Source organism: Capra hircus, chromosome 20 (genome assembly GCF_001704415.2).
Source record: "Capra hircus breed San Clemente chromosome 20, ASM170441v1, whole genome shotgun sequence".
Lineage (NCBI taxonomy): Eukaryota > Metazoa > Chordata > Mammalia > Artiodactyla > Bovidae > Capra > Capra hircus.
The window spans coordinates 39,833,171-39,852,034 of NC_030827.1; the positions used below are offsets into that span (position 1 = coordinate 39,833,171).

At 44.0% G+C, this 18,864-nt stretch overlaps 1 protein-coding gene across 1 annotated transcript in view; it reads left to right on the plus strand.

Moving 5' to 3' along the window:
* ADAMTS12 (ADAM metallopeptidase with thrombospondin type 1 motif 12) overlaps nucleotides 496-18,864 on the plus strand; it is a 389,258-nt gene continuing 370,889 nt past the window's right edge. Inside the window, exons 1-2 of the mRNA XM_005694823.3 lie at nucleotides 496-938; nucleotides 11,026-11,387. Of these exons, the coding sequence (XP_005694880.2) occupies nucleotides 812-938; nucleotides 11,026-11,387 (489 nt within the window). The 5' untranslated portion in view covers nucleotides 496-811. The remainder of the gene's footprint in view (nucleotides 939-11,025; nucleotides 11,388-18,864) is intronic.

Here is an 18,864-nt window from a genome sequence, read left to right on the forward strand (position 1 = left end):
TGCAGACTCCAAGGTGTTCCTGGGCCTTTGGTCCCATCGCCCCGTGGCATGGAGTCTCGTCTAGGGTTGCACTAGCGTGTGAACACACCATTTCCCTTTGTGTAACCGGGCAAAGGGAAAAACTGCTTGTTATTTTTTTGAAAGGGAAGCCCTAGCCGGCCCTGGAAGAGAATCTTGGAGATAGAGGGCCGGCAGAGGAGGCTTGGTAGAGGTAGGAAAAGTTCAGGAACGGGGAGGAGAAAGGGCAGAGAGGGGGCAGCACTGAGCTGAGGAGGGTCAGGGAGTGGGGTCCCCTCTACCCTATCTCTGCCCTCAATGTTTTCCTCGTGTATGAGGGACTGGCCTGGGGGCCTCTCACTCGCCGTCACGCCCAGGGTGATTCTCCCTGAGCTCCCCTATTTGGCCGGCTCGGCCGGGCTCTGGGCGGGGCGGCGGAGCGCGGGGGTGGGAGTCCCGGAGGAAGATGCGCGGGGCTGGCTTGGAGGAGGCCGGGCGCCCAAGGCAGAGGGGTGGGGATCGGGGGTGGGCTGCGTCCTCCCGCTCCGACCCATTCCACAGCCCGCGGAAAGCAGACACTGTCAGCTGAATCACTCCCCTTTCAGGAGGAGGGAGGGGACGGAAAGGTAACTAGCCCCTTTCTGCTTAAAAAAAAACAAAACGAAAGGGAGCCCGTGGGCAGCCTTGCAGCCTCCCTCTCCCCACTCCTGGACCATGCACCCCTGCATCTTCCTGCTCGGCTACGGGCGAGGACTTGATTTCTTGAGCTGAGAGCTACAACTTGTTGACTTTTCTTCTCCCCAACGACTGAATCATGCCATGTGCCCAGAGGAGCTGGCTTGCAAAGCTCTCCGTGGTGGCTCAGCTCCTGAACCTGGGGGCCCTTTGCTATGGGCGACAACCTCAGCCGGGCCCGGTGCGCTTCCCAGACAAGAGGCAAGGTTAGTGTCTTTTCTTTATTTTCTTTGAAAACCGCAGGGTAAGACGCGTGCAAAGTTGGTTGCTCTTTTTTTTCCCTTCCCCCACTCAGCTGAACTCCGCAAAGCCGTTTGGCTGAGTTGCAAAGAAATCTGGGCTGGGAGCTGGGTAACCCTGGGCATCTCGGAATTCAGTGCTTAACGTGTCGAGTCCTTACTTCTTAGGGAAACCGAAGATCGGGACTCTTGTACACGAAGGATGCTGCTGCGAAGACTCTAGAGTTAGCTAGTAACCCCTCACCGCCTTTTTCTCCTCTGAACTCTGCACTGTTTCAATCCCTTTTTTTTCAGACTCTGAACACGGAAAATGACTTCTTTTTTTTTTTTTTTTTAAATAAAAGTTCCAACCGGCCACTGGCAGTCATTGCCATGTTTCTAGTTAGTTTGAAACTTCTGGTGAGGGAAGGGGAAATGCGATTCCGCCCCCCCTGCTGAGTGAGCTTGGCTGTGTTTTCCTTTCCTGGAAAGATTTAGGGCTGTGTTGTAAAAATAACAGCCCTTTTAGAGAAAATGTCCTACCGTAGGGGCTCACCTTTCCCTGTTCTGTCTTGCTGATTGCCTCTGGCTGCTTCTCTTCCAGAATTTCATGAATCTCTATAATGCGAGAGAAAGCACTGGAGTTGTGATGGAAATTGGTGATTATACTCATTGTTATTGTTATTATTATTATTACATGATTTTAAAATCTAACACCCTGAGCAGGCTGTTGGTGTCGTCTCTGCCTTTTCATTGGATTTGCGAGGGCCAGACACACATTCCCCTTTGGTGGGCAGTTCATTGGGCTTCTGAGAGCCAACAGTCGTGGGAGCAGCCATGGCCGGTGTGGTTGGATGTGGGAGCACTCTGGTGTGTCAGCCTCTTGACTGCTGACAACAGCCTCCTGGGTGCAGGCACCTTTGTTACCCCCTCTGCTTTACACACAGGAAGCTGAAACCTGGGGAGTTTATGGGCTTAGTTATGGTGGAGTGAGGCTGTAAACCCAGGTAGCCTGACTCCAGCAGCTGGCTTCTTACAGTCAAGCAGCATTGTCCTAGAGCAATAATCGGGACAACACACACACACGCAGAGCATGGGGGTTAGTGTCCCTTAAGTCCTGTGTCTGCTGACTGTGCTCAAGTCTGCCATAGCTTCCTGGCCCCCATTAATCCCCAAGACCACTTGGGTGGTAAACATCACCAGCCTGACCTTGTTGAGGATTTCTGCCTACGTTGCAAAGTTCAACTACAGCTGGAGAGCTTATATGCTGACTCCCAGAGCCATCAGAAGCGGGACCCTTTGCTTTCCTTGGAAGCTGGAGCTGCAGACACTGGGGTGAGATGTCAGTCAGCCAGCACTCGCTTGTGTAAACGGTCCAGGTCCAGATAGATCTCCCACCCCCAAGTTTAAAATAGCAGCGTTTGTTGTTCTTTGAAAAACAGCCCTTTTATGAAAAGTCTCTTTTGCTGGCAGCACAAACAAAGCTTACCAGCACTTCCCAGGGCATTTGGAGATGGTTTGGTTCAAAACCACACATTCTCCCGGGCTGGTTTTCAGCTCTGCTTGCTCCACATCTTCTTTGTAAGCGAATTCAGCTCAGTGTGGAGCAGACTCCACTGGGACTTGCTTTCTCCTCTCTGGAATGCGAGAGATAAGTCACCTTTAGGGTTGTGTGCTGAGAAGGGTTGATACCAAAAAAGAGCTGTGCAGTACTCTGAGCTTATTGGTGATGCATCGATATTTAGATTTAAAAAATAATTTCCGAAATTTTTCTCAGTTTTAGTTGAAGACCTAAATGTCCGATTTGAAACCATTCAACTTCTAGATGAGAACATAGGCAGAACACTATTTGACATAAATCATAGAAATTTGTTTTCAGATATGTCTACTAAGGCAAAAGAAAAAAAAGCAAAAGAAAACAAATGAGACCTGATTAAACTTAAAACTTGCACAGCAAAGGAAGGCATCAACAAAATGGAAGACAATCAACTGAAAGAGAGAAAATATTTGCAAATGCTGTAACTGATAAGGGGTTAAGAGCCAAATATGTATACATATAAATATTACTCTATATAAAAAAGCAAACAGCCAAAAAGTGGGCAGAAGACTTGAATGTATGTTTTTTCTAAGAAAGGTATATAGATGGCCAACAGGCACATAGAAAGATGCTCAATATCACAGATCATCAGAGAAATGCACACCCAAACTTTGATGAGATGTCACCTCACACCTTTCAGAATAGCTATCATCATAAAGTCAGCAAGTCATAGATGTTGGTGAGGATATGGAGAAAAGGGAATCCTTGTATACTGTTAGTAGTAACATAAATTGGTACAGCCACTGTGGAAAACAGTATGGAGATTTTCAAAAAAATAAAAATAAAACTACCTTCAGTTCAGTTCAGTTGCTCAGTTGTGTCCGACTCTTTGCGACCCCATGAATCGATGCACACCAGGCCTCCCTGTCCATCACCAACTCCTGGAGTCCACCTAAACCCATGTCCATTGAGTCGGTGATGCCATCCAATCATCTCATCCTCTGTTGTCCCCTTCTCCTCCTGCCCTCAATCTTTCCCAGCATCAGAGTCTTTTCCAGTGAGTCAGCTCTTCGCATCAGGTGGCCGAAGTATTGGAGTTTCAGCTTCAACATCAGAACCATAGGAAATATTAAGCTTGCACACAACACACTGCCTCTCTTCTGCAGCTGGCAATCTCCCCTCAGGTTCGTATGCCTGGTAGTGTTTACAGGTCACGGGTCCTTCCATGATCTCTTTTGCTTCTGGCAACTCCATGAATCACATCCTCTGCATGGGCTTGTGCAGAACCGAGGGAGATCTACAGTGTGTTTCAAGACCAATGTCATGATCATATGCTTATGCCGTTTGCAAAAGATAACTTCTGTAAAGAGGAAATTATTTCACATCTTAACATAAGAAGAGCCTGCACAGTTTTGATATGGCATCTGTCTCCATTCTCATCAGCATTTACTGTCTGTGGGTTAGTTAACGTAGGGCTGGTGAGCAAACTCAATTTCTTCTGGTGTATTTTACAACTTTGAGTCAAAGTTTTGAATCAATACAGTTCTCCACAACCTTTCCATGTATGTAGTTTTCCATCATAAAAATACAATTGAAAGGTTACAACAACACATGGGAGAGAATTATGAAAATAAACTTCCTACTATTACAGGAAGTAATATCATTGCCCTTTGTAGGAAGGAGTCTTAGAAATTTGTTCATTGCAGCACTGTTTATAACAGCCAGGACATGGAAGCAACCTAGATGTCCATCAGCAGATGAATGGATAAGAAAGCTGTGGTACCTATACACAATGAAGTATTACTCAGCCATTAAAAAGAATACATTTGAATCAGTTCTAATGAGGTGGATGAAACTGGAGCCTATTATACAGAGTGAAGTAAGCTAGAAAGAAAAACACCAATATAGTATACTAACACATATATATGGAATTTAGAAAGATGGTAATAATAACCCTGTATGCGAGACAGCAAAAGAGACACAGATGTCTAGAACAGTCTTTTGCACTCTCTGGGAGAGGGAGAGGGTGGGATGATTTGGGAGAATGGCATTGAAACATGTATAATATCATATAAGAATCGAGTCACCAGTCCAGGTTCGATGCAGGATACAGGATGCTCGGGGCTCGTACACTGGGACGACCCAGAGGGATGATATGGGGAGGGAGGTGGGAGGGGGGTTCAGGATGGGGAACACGTGTACACGCATGGCGGATTCATGTTGATGTATGGCAAAACCAATACAATATTATAAAGTAATTAGCCTCCAATTAAAATAAATTTAAAAAAAGGAAAAAAAAGAAATAAATATAAAGAATAAGTATAGATTTAACTTAAATTTTACAAAATCTGGCAGGTCAGTAATTTCTCACCTCTCTTCTTTCTTTCTGGTTGGCGTTTTGTATTTTCAAAAGTGCTTACAACAACAGGCTTTCCCCAAAGTTTCTCGTGAAGTATCATCTAAACTTGTGGCCTAGGGTTTCAAATGTAATCTTAAACAAGGCAAATGAAAGTATTTGTGGCTTGTGTTTTACACCCACCAATCCTAGTGCAAACTGTACTGTGGTTACGGCATGTGTCAGTCCCACCCACAGCCTTGTTGATGCCCCCCTCTTGACTTCTGGCGCTCAGTGGTAGACCCTTGAGAAGTAGTGAGGGCAGAAGTTAGGAGGGTGTGCTCCGGGTTCAGGTTGCCCCAGCCTGAATCCTTACTCCTTTTTATTGTCTTTTTATAGAGGTGTGAATGAAGGCTCAGACAAGGAACACTGTCAGTAATATCCCAGACAACTGTGAGGATTAGATGAAACCACATTGGTATACTCTAAATGCCATGTTTGATAATAGAATTGGTAAAAAAAAAGAAAAAAGAAAAAAATAAAGTAGGAGTTATTCTTATTCCTTGACATCTTGTTTCTCCATCTTTGTCATATCCCTTCTGAGCTCCGTTTTCTATTGGCCAGGACAATAGCTAACTACTCCTCCAAACTAAACGCCCACTGAGAGGAAGCCAAGATGAGCTTGAGCCTCTCTCCATCTCTGCTTGGAGCTTACATATATTTAAGGCCACAGGGGTTCCTAGTAGCCAAGTCTTTGTCTTTAATACCAAGAGTAAGTAGCTAGTATTTAGATAGTGAGCATTATCTGTCAAGCACTGTTCTAAATCTGTTATGTATATATATATATTTGCTTTTATTTTTAAAATTATCATTATAAATTTATTTATTTTAATTGGAGGCTAATTTCTTTACAGTATTGTATTGGTTTTGCCATATATCAACATGAATCCATCACGGGTATACACATGTTCCCCATCCTGACGCCCCCTCCCATCTCCCTCCCCATACCATCCCTCTGGGTCATCCCAGTGCACCAGCCCTGATTGTCACAATCACCCTGTGTGCTGTGCTTAGTCATCCAATTGTGTTTGACTCTTTGCGACCCCATGGACTGTAGCCCACCAGGCTCCTCTGTCCATGGGAATTCTCCTGGCAAGAACACTGGAGTGGGTTGCCATTTCCTTCTCCAGGGGATCTTCCCAACCCAGGGATCGAACCCAGGTCTTCCCCATTGCAGGTAGATTCTTTACCATCTGAGCCACCAGGGAAGCCCCACAACCACCCTAAGATACTATTATTTTTATGCCCGTTGTGTAGATGAGGCTAGTGAAGTTGGACTGCCCACATAAAACACACTCCATTAAGTAGGCTCCTAATTCCATCCACACCTATTGGCTGCTGTGGCTTAGCCACCTCCTTTGCAGTAAAATCAAGGGTGAAGGTGATTTTATCTCCCCTTACTTCACCAGATAAAGAGCAGTTATTTTTTCCGTTTACTGCTGAGTGACTTGAGGCTTCTCAAAGAAGCCAGCCAGTTCTTTTCTTGTCAGATCATCACCGTCTATGGGGTCGCACAGACTGATGCGACTTAGCAGTAGCAGCAGCAGCATCGTCCTCAGGGGCAATGTTCTCGCCTCTACTCTGCTGTACCCTCTGCCAAGTGCAACTGCTTATGTACACGAAGTGTGGAGGTGAAGAACGTGATTTTGAAATAGGAATCTCAAAATTTTAATCTAAGTATGTTGCATACTGGCTCTGTGACCTCTCTTAGATTCTGTTTCTTTTTCTATGAAATGAGGATAGTAACTGAATCTGTGACACAGAGTCTTGTGCGGATTAAATGAGCACTATTGTAGCAAGTGCTTCCCTGGTGGCTCAGTGTAAAGCATCTGCTTGCAGTGCAGGAGATGTGAGTTTGATCCTTGGATCAGGAGGATCCCCTGGAGGAGGAAATGGCAACCCACTCCAGTATTCTTGCCTGGAAAATCCCGTGGACAGAGGAGCCTCGTGGGCTACAATGCATGGGGTCTCAAAGAATTGGACACAATGGAACACGCTCGCATGCACAGTTATAGCAAGTGTTCATTAAATGGTTACTATAATTGTACTCATTATATTATTACACAGCCAGCTTATGCTGACTCTCTTAAAGAAACCTGGTAGATCAAAAACAACTAGGTCAAAAACTGTAAATGTATTTGCTTTTCTATTCTTTGGGCAATAGGTGCTGGGGTTCAGGCAAGTACCTGTAGTGTTTAATTCTTTGGATGTATCTTTAGAGACAGGTCCTCGAACGTACATAAGCTTCTCTTGAGAGGAATCAGCATACAGGGGTACCGTTGCAAGGTGATGGTTATACTCAGTTGAATAAGACTTTTTCTACCCCATTCTGCTCTCCACTGCACCAACCCTGGGGGAACCAGAGATATCACTGAATCATAGAAGAAGAGAGCGACAGGAGGGAAATACTAGAGAAGCTGACTACATCCAACCTCAGCCAACCTGGCCATTCCTTTTCTGAGGTCTGAACGTGAAAGGATAGTGAAGCTCTGATTCTTACGAGGCCCAGATATTCCTTGGAGATGGGCAGTACAGAGGCCTGAGTCAATCTGACTCCTAGTTCACGGTACATTCACATTATTAATTTGTGCAAAATGCCTTTCTTGTTTTGTGTATTTATGCATTTTGGTCCCCGTTCTCCACTCCCAGTCCTCTGCGTAGAAAACTGTTTTAATGGGTTCCATATGTATTTTTTTTTTGTTGTGTATATCCTGGCCTGGGAAACTTTGTATTACGGTTTTTGCTTGTATTTTCCCTGAATGTAAATGGCTCTGTATTAAGTTGTTTTGATTCTTACTTTTCACTGAGGATTGTTTTTAAGGTTTGTTTGTTGCTCTGTGCTCTGGTGCTCTTAGTCACTACAGTCAGAAGCAAGGAGTCTGGAGTTTTTACTCTTGAAAACTGAGGCTTTGTTAGTACCTAGGAGTGAAAGCTGTTCTGTCTCATGTTTCCTTCTTTCTTTCTTTCCTTCTTTTTTTGAAGTATAATTGACCTCTGTTAGTTTCAGGTACATAACATAGTAATTCAATAATATTTCTATACATTTCAAAATGATTACTGGTGAGTCTAGTTGCCACCTGTCACTGTATAAAGATATGACAGTATTATTGACTATACTCCCCACACTGTGTATTTCATCCCCATGACTCATTTGGTAACTGGAAGTTTGTACCTCTTAATCTCCCTGACCTATTTCACTCATCCCCTTCCCCCTTCCCCTCTGGCAACCACCTGTTTGGTCTCTGTATCTGTGTGTCTGTTCCATTTTGTTATGTTTGTTCATTTGCTTTGTTTTTTAGGTTCCATATATAAGTAAGATCATATGGTATTTATCTTTCTCTTATTTTAGTTATCCAAGGCACAGATGAACTACAAGTATGTTTGAAGAGAGTTTTCTGCAAAAAAAAAGCTCTTTTATAGTTCTACCCCATTAAGTCCAGTTTTTTGAATAGTCAGCTACAAATATGTTCAGTGTTACATGCACACAAATGAATTGGGCACTTGTGATATGCAAGATTCTGACCTCTAAAGGGTTTGGGAATCAGTAATATAATAAACAAAAGGCTCTGTAGAATCAGGCTGTTCTGGGAGCTACAGAAAGTGAGGACATGGTGTTTCAGAACAGAAAGAGAACCTTAAGGACTTTAGGAGAAAAAAGAGGGAAGATTTGAGTTGAAACTTTAAAAAATAAGCATAAGATGGGACTTCCTTGGTAGTCTAGTGGTTAAGACTCTGCTTTCCAATGCAGGGGGCATGGGTTCAATCCCTCGTCAGGGAACTAAGTTCCCATATGTCATGGGGTGAGGCCAACATTTTGTTTTTTTTAAACCATGTTGTTGTTGTTTAGTTGCTCAGTTGCGTCCGATTCTTTTGTGACCCTGTGGACTGTAGTCCGCCAGGTTCCTCTGTCCATGGAATTTCTCAGGCAAGAACACTGGAGTGGGTTGCCATTTCCTTCTCCAGGGGATCTTCCCAACCCAGGGATTGAACCTGTGTCTTGTGCATTGCACGTGGGTTCTTCACCACTGAGCCACCAGGAAAGCTAAAAAAGCATAAGATTATGTTAAACATAAGATTTTGATAGAGAGTGCAAAAGACATTGTAGCTGGGGAAAGTAAGTTGAACAAAGTAATACCAGTTACAAAGTGCAGGGGTACAGCTGGAAGGTGAAAATAGAAAAGTAAAAATTGTTGCCCCTTTTTCTCCCTCCTAGTCCCTCTCCCTCCCTCCTTTGTTTTCTTCTTTCCTCCCTGCCACCACTTTTTTTTTTTTTTTGGCCTGAAGCAAAAGATTAGTTTATCAGCTCAAGTGGTTAATGGCTTGCTTTAGGTAGTCTGTAATGTGGAACCTGCTGCTTACTCTCCACTAGACATAATAGATTTCTTGTTTTTCTCAAATAGGAAAGTGAAGAGGCAGTGGTAGGGATTTCAGTTTAAGGAAATGAAAAGACGTGTTCATTCTGATGTGTGAAAGAAAGGAAGAAGTGTTCATGTCTTGCATTTTTGAAGCGGCAGTTTTCTAGATTCCACATATATGTGTTAATAAACAATATTTATTTTTCTCTTTTTGATTTACTTCTCTAGATCCATCCACATCTCTGCAAATGGCACAGTTTCGTTCCTTCTTATGGCTGAGTAATATTCCACTATATATATGTGTTCCACATCATATATATACATACAGCTGATTAACTTTGCTGTACAGCAGAAACTAACACAACATTGGAAAGCAACTATGCTCCAATAAAAAAGTGGAAATTTTTATATTTTGGCCCCATGCCTCTGAATCTAATATATTCACCTACCATTTCATTTTGTATATTTTATAAAAATAAAAAAGAAACATCCAAGTTCTTTTATGTACTCATTGTTACATTACAGAACACTTATGCTGTAACTATGCAAGGTTTTTCAGGGTCTACTTGATGGGTTTACTGTGCTTTTGCATTTTTTCCTTCAACCTGACTTAACTGAAAATTTTAGAGGCATTTACATTCCTTATGATAAATGGTGAAGCTCTGTGATTTGTATGAATGAACTCTAGACCTGAAACGTTCCTGTTTGCCATACTGATCTCGCCACTTTCCTAACCATATTCCTCATGCATTAATTCTTGTCTTAGTCTGTCTCAGGTGAAACATCTGACATCCAGAGCTATGTCTTGATGTCAGCTCAGACAGTTGCCTGTCATCTGTGAGAGAGCCCTGGGTCGATTTGAGTTGTTTAGGGAACTTGATGTGAATGGAGTTCATACCATGGAAACGGTCTCTAAACTTCAGGTCAACAGTAGGATTTTGAAGTCAGCAAGCTAAAATCCAAGTTCAAACAGGAGTGTATTTGTCTTAACCATAGATTCAGCAGGGATCTCTTAGTCTCTCTCTCTCTCTCTTTTTTTTTTTTAACTTGTTATTTTATATTGGAGGAGAGCCAATTAACAATGTTGTGATAGTTTCAGTTCAGTTCAGTCGCTCAGTTGTGTTCGACTCTTTGCGACCCCATGAATTGCAGCACGCCAGGCCTCCCTCTCCATCACCAACTCCCAGAGTTCACTCAAACTCACGTCCATCGAGTCGGTGATGCCATCCAGCCATCTCATCCTCTGTTGTCCCCTTCTCCTCCTGCCCCCAATCCCTCCCAGCATCAGAGTCTTTTCCAATGAGTCAGCTCTTCGCATGAGGTGGCCAAAGTACTGGAGTTTCAGCTTTAGCATCATTCCTTCCAAAGAACACCCAGGGCTGATCTGCTTTAGGATGGACTGGTTGGATCTCCTTTCAGTCCAAGGGACTCTCAAAAGTCTTCTCCAACACCACAGTTCAAAAGCATCAATTCTTTGGCGCTCAGCTTTCTTCACAGTCCAACTCTCACATCCATACGTGACAACTGGAAAAACCATAGCCTTGACTAGACGGACCTTTGTTGGCAAAGTAATGTGATAGTTTAGGTGGACAGCAAAGGGACTCAGCCATACATATACGTGTATCCATTCTCCCCAGACATCCCTCCCTTCCAGGCTGCTTATAACACTGAGGTAAGTTCCCAGTGATTTACAGTAGGACTTTGTTGGTTATGCGTTTTAAAAATAGCAGTGTGTACATGTCGAAAGGATCTCTTCATCTTATTCTGTGTTTCCTTTTTGCCCCCCAGAGCATTTTATCAAGGCCCTGCCAGAGTACCACGTGGTGGCCCCTGTCCGAGTCGACGCGAGCGGGCGTTTTCTGTCTTACGGCTTGCACCATTCTGTCTCCAGCAGCAGGAGAAAGAGAGGTTTGGATGACCTAGAGGACCGGGTGTACTATAGAATTTCACACCAGGAGAAGGATTTGTTCTTTAACTTGACGGTCAATCAGGGATTACTTTCCAAAAGCTACATCGTGGAGAGGAGATACGGGAACCTCTCCCATGTGAAGATGGAGGCTTCCTTGGGGCCCCCCTGCCATCTCAGGGGCACGGTTCTGCAGCAGGGCACCAGGGTCGGGACTGCAGCCCTCAGCGCCTGCCATGGACTGGTGAGTCCTCTTTCTTCTCTGCCCTCAGTCCCTGGCTATCATGGCCTGGACTATGAACGGGTTCACACACACATTCAACACATATGAATTGAGCACTTGTGATATGCATGATCCAGTTTCCCAAACAGGCTGGAGAGAAAGTGCAGAAATTTAAGTCAATCCATCTGGATGGAATGGAGAGAATAAGGGAATTGGGGGTCCAGGAAGTTCAACCAAGAATATCAGAGCAAGAAGTGGTGGTGGGGGATCAGAGTAGAGTCTTCAACCTCTGAGGCAGCTCTGAGGGTGCTGGTGACTGGTTGGCTGGCTAGCCCCTTTGGAGTTAGGAAAACCTGGACCTGCACTGGGTGTGGGCCACATAGTAAGGGTGGTGAGGGACTTCCCTGGTGGTCCAGCGGTTAAGACTTCAAGCTCCCAGTGCGGGGGCCCCGGGTTTGATCCCTGCTCCGGGAACTAAGATCTTGTATATCTTTTGGCACAGCCAGAAAAAAAAAAAAAAAGATGATGCTGGCCAGCAGCTGCTATGAGTTCATTGTTGATTCTCAGTTCAGTTCAGTTCAGTTCAGTCACTCAGTCATGTCTGACTCTTTGTGACCCCATGGACTGCAGCATGCCAGGCCTCCCTGTCTATTACCAACTCCCAGGGTTTACTCAGACTTATATCCATCGAGTCGGTGATGCCATCCAACCATCTCATCCTCTATCATCCCCTTCTCCCATCTTCAATCTTTCCCAGCATCAGGGTCTTTTCTAGTCAGTTCTTTGCATCAGGTGGCCAAATTACTAGAGTTTCAGCTTCAGCATCAGTCCTTCCAATGAATATTCAGGGATGATTTCCTTTAGGGTGGATTGGTTGGATCTCCTTGCTGTCCAAGGGACTCTCAAGAGTCTTTGCCAACACCGCAATTCTGGCTAGTTTATAATCAGACTGCACACAGACCCTTGGGCTGTCAGTTGATCCCTTTGTGCCTCTGCTTTCTCCTCTGTGGAATGGAGATAATAACAGCCCCCAACTCACAAAGCAGGGGTTGGTAAACTATGGCCCATGGGCCAAATCTGGAACACCTTTTGTTTTTATAAATAAAGTTTTATTGAAACACAGATATGCCCATGCTTTTGACTTACAACAGCAGAGCTGAGTGGTCAGGATAGGGACTGTGTGGAACTATGAGGCCCCAAATATTTGCTGTCTGTGCTTTGCAAGAAAAGTATGTTAATCTCTGTAATACAGGACTGTGAGTATTAAATGCATTCATATATATATATATATATACATATATATGAAAGTCGCTCAGTTGTGTCTGACTCATTGCAATCCCATGGACTATATAGTCCATGGAATTCTCTAGGCCAGAATACTGGAGTGGGTAGCCGTTCCCTTCTCCAGGGGTGTATATATATATAAATCTTAGAAGAGTATCTGGTAAATAATGGACATAATGAATTTTGGCTGCTATTATTATTTATGTTTCTAATATACCGAGCACCTGAATGTGTGGTTTATTATGTGGTTTATGCTCATTGTCCTCTCTACAACATTACCCACCTCACCACCATTTTGGTTATGTTTTAACAGATGATGAAGTTTGGAGATGTTGAATTTCTTTACTGTGCTGTTGTTAATTTCAGCCCACGTCTTTTTCAGGTGTTCTGTGCTACATCTCAAAATGTGACCGTTTGGTTTTTGGAATTTAAACTTTAAAAAAAAGTGGCCACTTTGCTCCCCTATACTTCTAGCAGTGACAACAGTGACTGCCCCTCTGGCAGCTGCCTGGCAAACAATGCCTAAGAATGATGTTGAGGTTTTTGTCACACTGGAGTAGGAGTCAGGGGTCAGTACCAATCAAGCGTGCTTAGGGCCTGACTGCAGGTGGAGAGGTGCTGGAGTCCTGGAGGCAGTTGTTGGCAGAGCCTAGGGCATCCGCCTTGGCACTGTGCCAGAGCTGGTTTTTAGATAAACTCCTGAGTGGCATTCGCATTCCTATAGGAGGCGCTCATTTCAAATTTTCCATCCTTACTGTCTGTTTCTTGATAATCTTGTTCTTCATAATTTGAGTTTGTTTATTGTGTTCCTGTTTGAGTTGGCTTTGCTAGAAAACTGTGGGAAAATTTACATAAAACGTTGTTGTTTAGTCATTAAGTCATGCCCAACTCTTTTGGGACCCCATGGACTGTAGTTGACCAGGCTCCTCTGTGCATGGGATTTCCCGGGTGAAAATACTGAAGAGGGTTTCCATTTCCTTCACCAGGGGATCTTCCTGACCCAGGGATTGAAAGTGCATCTCCTGCGTTGGCAGGTGGATTCTTTACCACTGAGCCACCTGGGAAACCCCATAAAACTCTGCATCAGTGTAAATGTCTTGAGAAAGTCCACCTTTCTGAGGGACCTTAGGGGATGAATTGCTTTGTACAGAAAGTAGAAAGTCTTGCTTTGCCTTTTTTTTTTTTTTTTTTTTTTGGTATATCTAGATTTTCATATATAGCCGTTCCCTTAATTGGATCATAAACAGCACAATAAATTATGCCCTCTTCGTCTCCCTAGGCCTCATTCATTGCTTGGGTAAACTGCGGGGTATCTCCTGGCTTCACGGTCCTCATCCTCTGAGTTTCCTCTAGGTTCATGTGATGTTTTCCCTGTGCAATCTCTGCTCTCATTTCTATGACACAACCCTGGAAGCATCAGGGTCACCTGATCTTCCCGGAGTAACAGATGAAAGAGCCTTTGTTCTAGGAGGACGGGCGCATAAGAGTGAAGTGATCCACGAGACAAACATGCAAAGGCCACACTGCTCCAGGAAATACTCATGTGGGAACCCATATATAGGAATTACCATTCATAAACCATTATCGTGCTCATGAAATTTTAGAAAGTTTAAATACCATTGCCTTTCTGTGCCCTAGAGCCGTTTGGTCTATGACCTCACAGAATCAGTATCACCTGAGATTTCTCCACTTCACACCCACTGTATCAGAATCTCTGTGGGAGGGTAGAAACCTATATGAGTGTGTTTTAACAACTTTGTGTGTGTGTGTGTGTGTGTGTGTGTGTGTGTGTGTGTGTGCTCAGTTGCTCAGTTTGTCCCACTCTTTTGTGATCCCATGGACTATAGCCCACCAATCTCCTCTGTCCGTGGGACTTTTCAGGCAAGAATACTGGAGTGAGTTGCCTTTTCCTCCTCCAGGGGAGCTTCCCGACCTGAGGATCCTGCATTGGCAGGTGGATGTTTTTTTTTTACCACTTAAGCCACTGGGGAAGCTCTTGAAGCTTTATTGAGATATAATTCACATACCTAGAATTTACCACTTAATGTGTACAATCCAATGACTGTAAATAAATTCACAGGGTTGTGCAGCCATCACCACAATCAATCTTAGAACATTCTCATTGGCCCACAGAGAAACTGGTAACAGTCATTCTTCAATCCTCCCATCTCTGCTCCTCCTCGGGAACCATGGACCTACGTGATCTCTGTTATCTGCCTTATTGAATAATTGATTTATTTGGCTGTGCTGGGTCTTCATTGCAGCTCGCGGGCTTCTTTAGTTGCCGCGCATAGGCTTACTTGCCCTGCAGCTTGTGGGACCTCAGTTTTCCGACCAGGGATCCCACATCTCCTGCCTTGGAAGGTGGATTCTTAATCAATGGACCACCAGTGAAGTGCCTGAAATTTTGATTTAATGAACTCTTCAGGAGACTCTGATGCTCACTGAAGTATGAGAAGCCCTGGACTAGGGCAGTCATTCTTAACCCAGGCGGATCATTAGGATCAATTAAGGAGCTTTTTTTTTTGAAGTATAATTGATTTACAGTACTGTGTTAGTTTCCGGTGTCTGGCAGAATGGTTCTGTTTTATATGTGTATATTTTTCAGATTATATTTTGTTTAGATTCTTACAAGGTATTGAATATAGTTCCCTATGCTATATAGTAAATAATTAAGAAGCTTTAAAAAATTACATATGCCCAACCCCATCTCCCAGATGCTCTGATTTGAGTCAGAGGAGAGTGGGGCCCAGGATCAGTGTTTTTAAAAGCTCTTTAGGAGAGTCTGAGGTACCTTAGGTGTTGCCAACCACAGAATTAGTGTGAGTGGATGTTAATTAGCAGTATTAGCCGATATTGCTGTAAAGTAGCTGCTCTCCTCAGGATTCCAGTGGGCAGCCAGGATTGAGGACCATTGCCCTCAATTGCTCCCTAATTTCGCCTTGTTTTCTCTAAAGGAAATTGTATATTGTTTAGAATTATTCCAGGCTTGGGAATAGAATAGGAGCTTTGCAATTTCTAATGGCCCCAGGGAGCTATGAGAACCACCATGTGGGTATTTTCAGATTCAGATTCATGTTAAACACACGAACACAAAGAAGCAAATGTGAACTCATAGACTTATGCGGTGGCTAAGGTGATGGGAAATTTGAGATTCAAATCATTGAAGGAGTTTTCCAGGAGAACCAATCCACTGGGATTGTTTTAGAGCTTTTGACACATAATCGGACAATTAGTGGATGGTTATTTAAAAAAAAAGGCACCAAAAGCCAAATGAGTTTCTTTTGTGAGCACGCAAGCTGGCTGGCTTCATGCTCACTTGCTCATGCACCATTATTCAGCAACACTCACCTACAGTGGTTCCAGTCAAAAGGATTGGACTTGTGTCTGATTTTTTTGGAGGCTGATCTCCAGGATACTTCTCTTCCCTTTCACCACTCAGATTCGCAGGATGATCGGCTTAGGATCTGCCAGCTCTAAGCCTCCCTGCACTCCTGAGGACAGAGGTGGCATTTGGGAAGGCTTTCAGATGCAGGAAACCCTCTTTTGTGGAGCAGGACATCTGCTTCTCATTCTTATGGCTCAGGGCTGGCTTATTCTTTGCTTCAGATGTGGTAATCCTAATGTTAGGGGCTGTGTTTCCTTGGAGTTGTCTATAATTTGAGGTTCCTTTAGTTTCCCTTAGGAAGACTCAGCTAGTTACAAACTGAAGACCCGAGAAAGGTCACCCATGACAAGATGGAGATGACCTTCTTCCTGCAGTTAGTATCCTCTCACATGACCATGGTGCCCATCCTCTTGGAGGTTGCTTGCAGACCAGGTCAGCCCACATTCTGACTTGGCGACTTTCCCTCTGGCCTCTTCCCCATTTTCACCCTCTATTTGCCCTCAACACTTGTATAACTTTGAAGTTATGGAACTTGTTTCATTTGAACAGTTTAGTTGATTTGTTTAATTCTGTGTTCTTTGGTGGAGAAACTGTATTCTTTAGTCAATTAGATTCGGACTTCACCCTCAATGGGAGGTGTTACCTGTGAGAACCTTGGGGTGGTTTTGGATTTGCAGTTGCCAAGGGTGGTTCAGACGGTAAAGAGTCTGCCTTCAATTCCCGTGACCTGGGTTTGATCCTTAGGTCGGAAAGATCCTCTGGAGAAGGAAATGGCAACTCACTCCAATATTCTTGCCTGGAGAATCCCATGGATGGAGGAGCCTGCCAGGCTCTAGTCTATGAGGTCAGAAAGAGTCGGACACCACAGAGCAACTTCACTTTGCAACTTTGCAGGGGCCCTACAGGATTTGTTGCAGGCTGCTTTGTTGCTCATCTTTCAGTTTAGCTTTCTGGACTGGGAGGACAGTGCAGAGTGTTAGACTCCACACTTATGCATGATACAGGATTGGGATTCTGTCTCTTCATGGGGTACCCGACTTCCATCTGTTGTAGCCATGTGTTCCGGGAAACAAACTCACTGAGGACAATGCAGATAGTGGAGTACAGTTGATTACACCGGCAGGCCCAAGGCAGAATCTCCTCTTAGCCAAGGACCCAGACCAGCATTTGTGAAAATCTTTTATCCCCCATGTGTACATATCTGAACCCACCACTCCAGATTCCTTGAGACTTACATAAACCAAGGAAAATACAATCCCAATAACCCCATCATTCACATGCTATTTGCTCATGTGCTCAAACAGTCAAACAATTAGCCAATAATCAATAAACCCGAGGTTACACTCTGATAGACACAGAAAAATTTATGGCCTATGTGGAGGAAGGGGTGATTAGTGTATGTTTTCTCTTAGGTGATGAGTAACCTAGATACAATCTTCAAGGTTCCCCTGCCTGGAGGGGGGTCTTATCCTTCTGTTGTTGTTTTCTTAGGCACTAACCAGAGAGTTCAGAGTCCATTGAAAAGGTGGCCGAGCATGATCAGCATGAACAGGCCTAAGATGGAGTCCAGGCCCTATGAATTCCTTCTTCACATCAAGGGCTTGAGCTAGCCACCATTATCTGGACTGCATACTGAAGTCAGTAAACAAATACTTTTGATTTTTATTCACAGTCAGGTACAGTATTTCTCAGTTCTTTATTAAGATGAAAACAGTTCTTGGCTCCATCCTAAACCCTAGCCTCAACTCCAGCCCCTGCTAGAGAGTTAAATGCTGACTCCTAATCTGAATAATAGGGTTATTCATCTTCAACTCCCAGTTAACTCTCTTTCCCTTTCCCTTTGGGCATATTGAGATTTCCTTTCTTGTTTTGAACTCAACTATGAATTAAAATTATGAAAAGGTATTATTTTTAGTTTTTTAAAAGTTAAGCTTTTTATCTTGAGATAGTTGTAGATTCATTTGTTGTTATAAGAACCACTACAGAGAATATTAAAAAGCAGAGACATTACTTTGCTAACAAAGGTCCATCTAGTCAAGGCTATGCTTTTTCCAGTAGTCATGTATGGATGTGAGAGTTGGACTATAAACAAAGCTGAGTGCTGAAGAATTGATGCTTTTGAACTGTGGTGTTGAAGAATACTCTTGAGAGTCCCTTAAAGGAGATCAGTCCTAAGTGTTCATTGGAAGGACTGATGTTGAAGCCAAAACTCCAATACTTGGGCCACCTGATGCAAACAGCTGACTCATTTGAAAAGACCCTGATGGTGGGAAAGATTGAGGGTAGGCGGATAAGGGGATGACAGAGAATGAGATGGTTGGATAGCATCACCAACTGAATGGACATGAGTTTGAATAGACTCTGGGAGTTGGTGATGGACAGGGAGGCCTGGCATGCTGTGGTCCATGGGGTCACAAAAAGTCGGACACAACTGAGCAACTGAACTGAACTGAACTGAACTGACAGAGAAGTCCCATGTACCCTCTCCCCACTCCCCTACTGCTGTCACTCACCACCAATGGTAACATCTTGCAAAGTTACTATCCAGACACGATTGGCAAGTCAAGATGCCCAAGATTATCATCACAACTATCACTCATGTTGCTCTTTCAGACACACTTATTTCCTTCCTGCCTTCATCCACCCCTTAGGTTTTGAAAAGTAAAGCTGTTCATTGCCCAGTTGTGTCTGACTCTTTGCCACCCCATGGACTGTAGCCCTCCAGGCTCCTTTATCCATGGAATTCTCCAGGCAAGAATACTGGAGTGGGTTGCCATTCACTTTTCCAGGGTATTTTCCTGAGCCAAGGATTGAGCCTGGGTCTCC